The sequence below is a fragment of the Coenobita brevimanus genome, chromosome 110, assembly GCF_032717465.1.
Source record: "Coenobita brevimanus isolate Jiangsu-jjx chromosome 110, ASM3271746v2, whole genome shotgun sequence".
Lineage (NCBI taxonomy): Eukaryota > Metazoa > Arthropoda > Malacostraca > Decapoda > Coenobitidae > Coenobita > Coenobita brevimanus.
This window is the reverse complement of record NC_137063.1, coordinates 4388879-4400812: the sequence shown is the minus strand read 5'-3', so window position 1 is coordinate 4400812 and position 11934 is coordinate 4388879. Positions and strand designations below refer to the sequence as shown.

At 43.8% G+C, this 11934-nt stretch overlaps 1 protein-coding gene across 1 annotated transcript in view; it reads right to left on the bottom strand.

Annotated features, from left to right (window-relative positions):
• The window catches only part of Hdc (histidine decarboxylase), a 92383-nt gene extending 80919 nt beyond the window's left edge, over positions 1 to 11464 (bottom strand). The window contains exon 1 of the mRNA XM_080286141.1: positions 11317 to 11464. Coding sequence (XP_080142267.1) covers positions 11317 to 11384 — 68 coding nt within the window. The 5' untranslated portion in view covers positions 11385 to 11464. The remainder of the gene's footprint in view (positions 1 to 11316) is intronic.
• Between the last annotated feature and the right edge of the window lie 470 nt (positions 11465 to 11934).

The window sequence follows — 11934 nt, the reverse complement described above, 5'->3', positions numbered from 1 at the left end:
TCAGATACTTAACAGCATCTTAGTATAGTTAGCGGCGGCCATTTTCTTCTAGGAGAACATTCTGCGCGATTTGGTCCCTTACTAATGATTTTCGGACGCCAGGCACTTCACTTCCGTAGACTCACGCGACGCCCCATATTCCGGCCCTGACGCTCCCGCATCTCCCGAGGACCTGTATGCTTGTTTGATGTTTCTGTTTATATCTTGTCTGGTTCCGATGATTTCTTTCTCTCCTCCTTCTCCTCTTCTTCTCCTCCTTCCTCTTCTTCTCCTCCTTCTCCTTCCTCCTCCTCCTCCTTTTCTTCCTCTTCTTCTTCCTTTTCCTCCTCTTCGTCTTCTTCTTCTGTGTGTCTGACTCTGAGCACATACTCAATCCATTCCCTCGTACACGCCACGCACCTTTACATGTCACCACTTAGGCGATAAGGCCCACCGTCCATACTGAATACATGCTACGGATCTCTCACTGAAGACGGGGATGCTTTTACGAAATGCTGATGAGTCTTGGAAATCAATAGACTGTATAGACGAATTTCCCTGCATAGAATCGAACCCACAACCATTCAGACAGTAGTTCACTCCTCTACCCTACTGACCACCACCAGGGGATGTCACTCGGTCCCTACTCATTAACGATCCCTATTCCTCCTACGCCATCCTCCCTCATACGCTGCGTCTGCTCATCCATTCTACCCCTTGATGGCGAGAATTCTAAATAATAATAATAATAATAATAATAATAATAATAATAATAATAACAACAACAACAACAACAACAACAATAATAATAATAATAATAACAATAATCTGCTCTGAAAGTAGCCAAACTATACACAGGTAGGTCGCCACAGGAATAAAAAGCTTACTAGAGATCATTACTAACATCTAAGCTTCTCGTAAACCAAACAACATCATCTAGAGAGAGCATCAATTTTACTATCTATCCTCTACGTCTTTTAAAAACTGTGTAAAATTGTGTGTTAAGCAGGAATACACTAAAAGATACGTCCTCTCACTGTAAGGCGTGTTGATGGTCATTTTTAACCTCATTCGGTGTAAGGATGGTGAAACAGACTGACTAGAAGAGTGTATGTGGGTGAGAGGATGGTGGAGAGGAGGAGGAGGAGGAGGGGAGGCCAAGGATGAGATGGAGGGACGGAATGGAGATTGAGAGAGGGAGGTGTGACTTGGAGGAAAAGTAGACAAAATGACAGAGAACAGGGAGAATTGGAGGTGATTTGTTTGTGGCTGCCCATTGCTGAATTAAGGCATCTGGCAATAGAAAGCGATAGAGAGATAGACAGGAGAAAGATAGACAGATGGACAGACAGATAATTCAAAGGAAGTGGAAAGAAGGAAAAAAAAAGTGAGGTGATGGACAGTAGCGGGCGGGATGGGCTTTGATGGTGACAGGCGGTGGGGCGGGGAGGGGATCTGTGAAGCTGGAATATATCAAAACTTTCTCCAAGAACAAGAATACAAGAAATCCCACAGATAAAATAACAAACTTACTCCTCGTTTGTTTACCCAGAAAAAAGTAAAAACAATCAATAAATAAAATAAAATAAACAATCCCTGGCGCCATCGGAACAACAACAATTATGGCGCCAAAACCCAGCCAATCACGCAATCCGATTTTCCCGCCAAATTCCAAGCGTATCAGCTGCGTCCGAAACCGTGGTCAATGAAAACGGGGTCATGACACGAACCAACGGACACATGGCAGTATAAGAGCGAGTTTATTATTATTATTATTTATTTATTTATTTATTTTTTACGCGGAAGCACATCTACGAGAGGTTCTGTTCGCCTGTCTCACTGATTATTTCTCGGACGCGAGGTGCTTCACTCCCGTAGACTTATGTGGGTTTATCAAGACCACAGTACACCACACAAACATACCCTCCCACACCACACCACACCACGGAAAATTACCCTCCTGCACCACACCACGCAAAATTACCCTCCTACACTACACCACACCACACCACACCACGCAAAATTACCCCTCCACACCACACCACACCAAGGCAGTGTACCAAAGGGCCCTGACAAATGACACCGACCCCTTCCAGTTCAGTTGATGGCCAGGTTGAGTCAGACTGGGGGGGTGTTTTGAGTAGTAACCAAGGAGACGCATTCCTACCCCATCAGGAAGCCTCGTCAATTTTCATACAACCGTGACGCTGGTAATGTAGCTGTGATTTGCCCAGTTCCGTCAGATAAAGTATAAAAAGGTGTAATATAAAGGTGTAATATAACGGTAAATGTGTAATATAAAGGTGCAATATAAAGGTGTAATATAAAGGTGTAACATAAAGGTGCAGTGGAAAGGTGCAATATAAAGGCGTCTCATCCAAAACAAAGGTGCGCTGTACAAAATGAATCGCCAAGGAAGAAGTGTTAAGAACCGGCCTATCATAAAACGGCCCTTAACCCCTTCACACCGAGCACGAACTTTAAAATCCTGCTACCCACAATAGGATTACACTCAGGTAGGATTTCTCGAGCCTAAGGAGGGATTAGTTAATTTGGCTTCACCTGACGGAACTGGGTCAATCTCGCCATTTTGGATACTAAGCCGCGGTTGTGTGAAAGTCGACGAGCCATAGGTGTGAGGGTAGGAATGAGTCTCCTTGGTTACTAGTCAAATCAGTCCCCCAATCTGGCTAAACCACTGAGATGAATGGGGTTAGGGATCTTTATAACGTTAGATTGCCTTCATACACTTCTTCGTGACTATTCTCTTTTCACTCTAACTTGGCCCAAAATTGCCACCTCTCCATCTTGAATGCTGAGATTTAACGACGGATTAGCACTGGAATATGGTGCTAGTCACGAAGAAGTGCTATGCAAAGGATGGAGAGCCGTAGCATTATCGTCTCCTGCCACCGAGCTACGTGAAATAAGCTGCAAAAGGATGAAAATCTGCCAAGTTAAGGTGAAAGAACTACAGACACTTCCCCCCAAAGTAAAATATAATAATAATAATAATAATAATAATAATAATAATAATAATAATAGTGATGATGATGATGATGATGATGAAGAGGAGGAGGAGGAGGAGGAGGAGGAGGAGGAGGAGGAGGAGGAGGAGAAGGAGGAGGAGCAGGAGGAGGAGGAGGAGGAGGAGGAGGAGGAATAATAATAATAATAATAATAATAATAATAATAATAAAAATCATCCATGGGCAGTTATAACAAAAAGGAGAATTGCGTCATCGGGGTGAAGTGTCAAACCCATTTAATACAATCTTTCTGGTTCGATTTTTTTCAATTTCAGAGAGAAGGAACGTTGTGGGGTGGATGTGGATGTCGTTGAGAAGATTAAGAGAAATACACTGAGGTGGTTTGGACATGTGAAAGGAATGGAGAATGAAAGACTGACTAAGAGGGTGTATGTAGGTGAGGTGGAGGGAGGGAGAGGGGAGATAGACCGAGGATGAGGTGAAGGGATGGAGTTGAGAGGTATATGAGGGAGGGGGGGGTGAGTTGGGGGGAGGGTAGTCAAATGGTGGGTGACAGAGCGACTTGGAGGCGTTTTGTCTGCGGCCACCCTTTGCCGGATTAGGGCGTCGGGCTGGAGAGAGAGAGAGAGAGAGAGAGAGAGAGAGAGAGAGAGCGGATCCACTTCCCTCCTCCGTACAAGACGTCTCACCGGAAGTTACACAAAATCGTCTATAATTAACAATAAATAAAATAAATAAATAAATAAATAGGTCATCGAGGTGAAGTGGTCAAGCCCTTAACACATGATTTTTTTTTTTTAATTTAGTTTACTTTTGGTTTTATTTTTGCTAGTATGATTATTATTATTATTATTATTTTTTTTTTTTTGGCATAGTTACCTTGCGATGGATTTTTCGACCTAGAGATTTATAGGTAAAAAAAAAAATAGATACAGGGGTTTACGTTAAGTCACACACACACACACACACACACACACACACACACACACACACACACACACACACACACACACACGCAAAGCCACAGCCACAGTCGCGTGCAGTGGGTCGAACGCGGTTTATAGAGGGCGCTGGGCCGTAGACAGAGGCCGTGAAAACCCATTATAAATATTCTCTTATTTACTGGTGCAAGTTATGGCGGGTTGCAGAGGCAGGGGAAATTCATATAGATTTTTTCCCGATTGTTTCAGCTTTTTAGGGCGCGTCGTGTGGTGTGGTGTGGTGAAATTTGGGGTATTTGATGTGGTGTGCTTGGGTGGAGTGGCGTGGTGTGGTGTGGTGTGGTTTGGTGTGGATTAGTGTGGTGTGGTGTGGTGTGATATAGTGTATACTGGAGGCCTTAATTAAACTACAGAAATGCATACCCACCAGACCATTTAATACAGAACGTGGTCACTACATACTCACAGCTGTCACATATCCATTCCTATCCGCTAAACATATCAACAAAGTCATTATCATTGCCCTTTTTCAATCACTGCCTTATTAATTACTATCCATCCATTCATCCCCCAATCCTCCTTTTTCGAAACAGATGCGTAGGTTCTCGAGGCTAGGCTACTTAGTCCCGACATTTTAGGTGAGTGTGACCAGCCTCACTCGCCCCCAAGCGGTATTATGTGAGCAACATTCCTCAGCTACGCCTCAGATGGAAACACTTACAGTATCCATCCCGCTGAAGCACCTTAACACACTAGACCACCAGGCGGCGTTATGGTTACCACTCAGCGTAGTAAGTGGCTTCCTGGGTTTCATCTGGCTTGTTACTCGATCTAGTCACCTAAAGACAGCACTACATCGAGTGAGTGGATGACTGGAGCCCCCACCCACTAGTTACTACGGGAGGAAAAATCGTGCCTGAAATAACGAGTGGATGAAACTGTCTCATATCTAGAAAAAAAAAAAGAAAAAAAAAAAAAAGAAACACGATGATGTGTTTCTCTATTTTGTTTCTCCAAAAAATAAGGGAACACCTCCAGTCCACCGAAAAAATCCTGGGCTAAGACGTAGGATGTCAAGATTAGGACCGAAGGATGCCGAGGTTAGGACCGAATGATGCCAAGATTAGGACCGAAGGACGCCGAGGTTAGGACCGAATGATGCCAAGATTAGGACCGAAGGATGCCGAGGTTAGGACCGAATGATGCCAAGATTAGGACCGAAGGATGCCGAGGTTAGGACCGAATGATGCCAAGATTAGGACCGAAGGATGCCGAGGTTAGGACCGAAGGATAACAAGAGTAGGACAGAGGGATGCCAAGATTAGGAGAAAAGGATGTCAAAGTTAGGACAGAAGGATGCCAAGATTAGGACCCAAGGATGTCAAGGTTAGGGATGAAGGATGGTAACCTAGAGAGAATTATTTCCAGATATTTCTAATACTGTGAGCAAATGCCGCTTGAGAATTTATCAGCCCTTTCATAGCATCTTTTTTTACCATACTAGCTAATCTCTCTCTCTCTCTCTCGTACCTCTGTGACAAGAATATACGAATTACACACAGAGTAACAGCATGAAGACCGAACCACAGCCAGGGACCGTAGTGCCTGTGTGGTCTGTGTATCTATGTAACTCTGACACCAACCACCCAGAAACCAGCACCACCACCACCACCACCACCACCACCACCAGCCCAGTCCACCCATCAACACAGTCACTGTTCTCGTGATTTCAAGAGCTTTGTTTTGGCTGCACTAGGTCGAAGGCGTAATTATGGAGGCTATTTGTCTTGGGGGTTTTTATTTTGAAAGAGAGAGAGAGAGAGAGAGAGAAGGAAGACTGACAAGCGTAGGATGAAGAGGAATGGGGAAAAGCTGATGAATTTTCTCTCTCGTAATCTTTCTGTTGCTCGTAATTCCCACAACAATAATATCTTTATATTTAGTTTTTTCTTCACACTTCTTACCTCCAGACGATTTTATTCAGCTTAGGAAAGACTATTTAATTGGAGAGCTTTGTTGCAGCACTAATTCCTTCACTGCTAGAGTGTGGAGAGACCTTCGCGTGGTGACACTGATATAGCCGGGCCGTGGAGCTGACTGGTTATATGAACGTCCCTCAGCTCCCTTCCTATCCCCCGAAAGGACGATGGTAGGCTGCAGAAGGGGGAATTTCAGCCTGCAGTCCACTGGGTTCACATTTAGATGAACTTGGGGCTTCAGAAACAACTTGAATAAAATTGTTGAATAAAATGATCTGGTGGGAATGTAATTGAAAAACCCGTCAGACAGAGGTCCAGTGGTGTGTGTGTGTGTGTGTGTGTGTGTGTGTGTGTGTGTGTGTGTGTGTGTGTGTGTGTGAGAGAGAGAGAGAGAGAGAGAGAGAGAGAGAGAGAGACGGTCCCAATTCATATTTTGTGCTATTAAGGCCGAGTCCCCCGCCTGAGGGTGCTGAGTCAAGTCAGCTACCAGGTGATTTTACTCCACCCTTATGTTATTACAGCACGTACATCCTACAACACACACACACACACACACACACACACACACACACACACACACATACACACACACACACACACACACAGTTCTCTCTCTCTCCTGCCAGGAATAGTAGTGTAGTAGAGACCCACAAACCCACTTCTGTCTTGCCCTGTCAATCTCTCTATCTCTCTCTCCCTCTCTCTCTCTCCTTCCCTCTATACCTCTTCCAGTCCCTCACTTCCTCCTTTTTCCTCACTTTCTAGTTTTCCTTCCCTCTCCTTCTCTCTCCCTTCCTCCCTACCTCCATCCCCTTCCATTCTCTCTCCTCCCCCTTATTCACCCCCACGCCTGTCCCTCGCCTCCCACGGTGTATTGGTTAGCACATTTAGCACGTACCTGGAAGAACCCGAGTCTGATTAATGGGCCGATCAGACTGGCAGACGCAGTATGTTCCCCCCTTGCCCTTGTTCACCCAGGAGTACAATTAGGGACCTGGTTGTAACATTAGTCCCGCCGGTTTTGTTCTAAGGGAAGATTTGGACTTGGAAAATTACCTGTTTGTCTCAAGGACACGTGTGGTTAATATATATAAAACAGAGGCATTTTTTTTTCTCCCTCTCTCTCTCTCTCTCTCCTTTCCACCCATCCATCTCATTCTTCTCTCTTCCTCGCTCTCCCCCTCCCCTTCTCCCTCCCCTCTATGACCCCCTCCTCCTCCCCATTCACTCCCCTCCCCCCCTCCCTCTCAATTCTTTCTCCTCCTCCATCTCCACTTCCTCTCCCTCTCCCCGTCCCCTCTCCCTCCCTCTCAATCTCTGTGTGTAGTCTGTCACTCTGTCAATCTCTCTTCCTTCCTCCCTTCTCTCATTCTTCACCTTTCCCATACCCTGTTCTCTCTCTCTCTCTCTCTCTCTCTCTCTCTCTCTCTCTCTCTCTCTCGCCGTGATGCCTCCCCCGCTCCACCTACCGTCATTGGCGATCTTTATCAGAGTTAAAGTGGAAGTGAGGGGGTGTTGCTGAGAGAGAGAGAGAGAGAGAGAGAGAGAGAGAGAGAGAGAGAGAGAGAGAGAGAGAGAGAGAGAGAGAGAGAGAGAGATGGGTGGAAGGAAAAATGTATACAAGAGAGTGGAGTTTTGGACAGGACGAGGCAGACAAGTAGTGTGTGTGTGTGTGTGTGTGTGTGTGTGTGTGTGTGTGTGTGTGTGTGTGTGTGTGTGTAGGAGGTGTGGTGAGCTTTGGGGGGGATGTAGGGTGAGAGGTAGGTGTGGGGAGCTTTGAGATGTAGGGTGAGAGGTAGGTGTGGGGAGCTTTGAGATGTAGGGTGAGAGGTAGGTGTGGGGAGCTTTGAGATGTAAGGTGAGAGGTAGGTGTGGGGAGCTTTGAGATGTAGGGTGAGAGGTAGGTGTGGGGAGCTTTGAGATGTAAGGTGAGAGGTAGGTGTGGGGAGCTTTGAGATGTAGGGTGGGAGGTGGGTGTGGGGAGCTTTGAGATGTAGGGTGAGAGGTAGGTGTGGGGAGCTTTGAGATGTAGGGTGAGAGTGACCTAGACTTTTGACTGAAACTTCTTAAAATCGAATCACCGTGCTTCATGCTTGCCTGACCCTTAACCTTTCCACCCAAACTCCTTCAGCTGACCTTACCTTATGACCCTGACCTTAAACCTTGCCCTGTAACCTTAACCTTCCACTGACTCTCCACACAATCGAATCCCCAAGTTCCTGTCTTGCCCTCAACCCGTTCCCCAAGTTTGGTCTAAATCGAATAAAGGCTTCTTAATGTTTACCCCATTGTGTTTAAATATGACCTTATGCTATGACCTTTTCCATATTGTTCTCAAGATCAACGCGTGAACTCCTTGGCTAACTGTTACTCATTCCACCAAGTTTGGCTAAAATCGGATTAAAACTGAGTAATTTTGTTCGCACGCACACACACACACACACACACACACACACACACACACACACACACACACACGTGGGTAGGCGCGTCTATGTGTGTACGTGTGGCATTTCGAAGTTGGACAATGCAAATGATGGAGAGATGGTGTGTGAAGCGTCTGACAGGTGTTGTACAGGTATGGGATGCGGGGGAAGTTGGTGTGTGTGTGTGTGTGTGTGTGTGTGTGTGTGTGTGTGTGTGTGTGTGTGTGTGTGTGTGTGTGTGTGTGTGTGTGTGTGTGTGTGTGTGTATTCCTCACCACCTTTTCTCACCTAATTTCCTTTTTACAACTCTGTCACGTACCATCCCGTCATCTGATACAGCAACATTTTAAAACCTGTCTTTGAACATTTGAATACTTTTAAATATCCAACAAATTCATTTTCTGTATTACCTGGTTCCAAAATTTAGTTCCTGTTAAAAAAAATTACTTCCTTACATTTTTATCATCTCTTTAATTTACGTAATTTTTGGCTGCATCGTCTTTCCCTTCTCTTTGTATGTGTTATGTATTTTGTGTGTATTTTGTGGTCCTTGTCAATACCGTCTCTCCTACACACTTGTACTAAATCATATCTAATATTTTTCTTCTTTTTTTCTTCAACAACAACAACAACAACAACTACTACTGCTACTACTACTACTACTACTACCACTACTTCCTCTTCTGCTACTACTACTACTACAACCATTTCCTCTTCTTCCTCTTTTACTACTACTACTACTACTACTACTACTTCTACTTCTTTTACGAGGCAGGTAAAATAAATCTTTCCAATCTTTCTCCACAACTGAAATTCCTGAATCTGAGAACCCATTTTGTGACAGTTCTTTGCATTTTAAATCTGCTTTTGTAAATTATCTAAATTTTGTTAATACCGATGATGGCCGCATAAATAACGTATACGAGAAAATTACCACACCCGATACAGAATAAGTTAGTGAGGGAGAGGTGTTAGGGGGCTCCTTTAACTGACGAAAATATGGGCCAAGGTGACACTCTCGTCCTTTAAGCAGACTCCAGTAGCACTTCTTCGTTACTATTCTTTTTTTGTATATGGTATGTTGCAGGAAAATTCTTGTTATTTATACTCTACTTGAAACTGTACTGGTGGTATTTTATGTGCTGCAGCGACGTGTTCAGTCTGCGGGTGTGGGTTTGGTGAGGCAGTGGGTGTCGGGTATGAAGAATAAATACAGGGTAGACGTCGATAACCTTGACCGAGCCGTCCATGGAACACACGAGTGGATGAGAAGCTCTATATACAGATCCTATATACTGATCGCAGAAGTAATCTACAAAGCACTCAGAGAGAGCATACCTCCGCCAATGCCACTGCCATGAAAAAGGATCCGGATCCTTCCCCAACTTTAATCACTTCTTCCTTGGCCCATGGTCCACCCTTCCACAAAATTTTATTGAAATTCATCGAGAACTTTTGGATATATCATCTGGACAAACAGACTGACAGACAAACACAGGTGAATACATAACCTCCTCCAACTTCGTTGGCAGAGGTAATAAATAAAACACAACAATGATAAGCCGTAATGTGAATATAACTCGGTAAGGAAGAGGTGCCTGGCAGCCTCTGTAACAGACGAAACGCAGGCCTAAATGTCATTCTAAGAAGGGTCGTAGTCAGTCTGGTATCTCCCTCTTACAATTTTATTTCTTTTCATGACGTGTTAATAATTTGCCGCGTGAGATCCAGTTTATCTCTCTATATGACGTTAATACCGATCCGCGTGTTACGTATGAATTGATGTCAATATTAATAAACAAGACAAATATGATGCAAACTAATTACGGTGTGATGTGGAAAAAAATTGATAAGAGGTGCCAGAAAGGATAAGCTGAAGAGAACGCGGTGTCAAGAATGCGAGAGAAGATTTTTGTGTTATCAGAGGAAGATGGAGCAGAGCATCTTGTCTGGGTAGGGAAGGAGTTGAAAGAAATTGATGAAGACGTTCTTGTTAGGGGTCAAAGGACTGGAAAGACGGAGAAGTATAAAAATCTCACCTGGAGTTATTCTATGTAAAGCATATCTGTATCTATTTGTCTATCTATCTATCTATCTGGCACGATCCCAGATATAAACACGGACACCTTCGATAAGGGGACGCGTTTTATACCAAATCCTGCTGCTTCAGACAGTTTATTCAGCTTAGGACAGTGTTCTAGTAGTTGAGAAATTTATGAAGACTATGTAACCACTCAGTAAAGAAAATGCCGGAAGATTTAAAAAGAAAAAAAAGTCACAGTCCTGAAGAAATAAAGTCTGGACGAGTCAGGAAGAAAATGATGGCGGTATCTTGTGGAGAAGAGGATATGAGGTGTAGTTAAAAGATACTAGGTAAGTCAACCCTGTCAATCAATCCACTCACACTCCTCTTCTCACACACCCATCGGCCTGTCTTCCCTGCATACAGCTGTGGAATACATATATACACACACCAAAATCTTCGCGAACGCTGGTAACCATCATGCAGTTTGGAAATATACGAAGAACCTGAAGGCGTCTCTCTGGGTTGTACAGCACCACATTATCTGTTTCAGCGAAAAATTCTGGGCCACTACTGTATATACGAATGCAATGACATACACTCTGACCTCTTTTAAATCAGGCATTCATATTATTTCGAGACTGCACATCCTATTTCGTCTATTTCCACATCCATCGTGCGCAGGAGTTTGAGATGTTTTTTTTTTGTAGGAGCGTACAGTTTGAGACAATGTTCATCTAGTATATTTTCTCCTCTACTTGGCACTTCCCTCTGCTGGCTAATATTCTTAAGCTGAGAGAGGGTTGGTATGTTTGTCTGTTTTCTCTGTCTATCGATGGCTGTTTGAATAATGCCTCAGGAAGTAAGGGGCATGCCAAACATATGAAGACGCAGTGGAAGTGTGGATCTACTTTTGTTCGTGACTGTACCCTGCTATTCTATCCACTCATTCATCCATCCATCCACTTATCCACCTACCTGTCATCCTTGCGCGTGGCTGTGGAGTGGATGGCGCTCAGTTCGTCGCTACACCTGGCTCGTGGCATCTTGAGGGTCTTTGGTTGATCTTTTTTTACTGTTAATGTATTTTCTGCTTTGTCCTTCTCTCTAAACACTGTCTACTGTTCCCCTTCTCGTGTCTTTTTATATTCTGCCTTCTCTAACCACTCTATTATTTCAAGATTATTTAATTTTCTTCCTTTTATAAGCACTGTCTGTTTCCTTTCGCCCAACTCACTTCTCGTGTCACTGTTGGTTTTCTTGTAATTCCTTATTTTGTCTAACAACTGAGTAGTGTTTTTATTAATTTTCTTACTGTTATTTTCCCCTTTCTTTAATTACAAGCAATTGTCTTATATATCTTTTATTCTTCTTCTTCCTTTCTAATCAATGTTCGTCTTCCTGCAGTATTTTCTTATTGTCCTATTTCCGTATCAGAGAGAAATTTAGTTTTTTCTTCTTCTTTCCACCTTCCCTCTTTCCTACCCAGTCTTCTCTTTCCTTGTTTTCACGTTTTCACTGTTTTCTCCTGGCTTACACTTTTCTTTATTCAACTTTTCCTTTATATGTTGTTATATTCTTGCCTCTTATAATAGT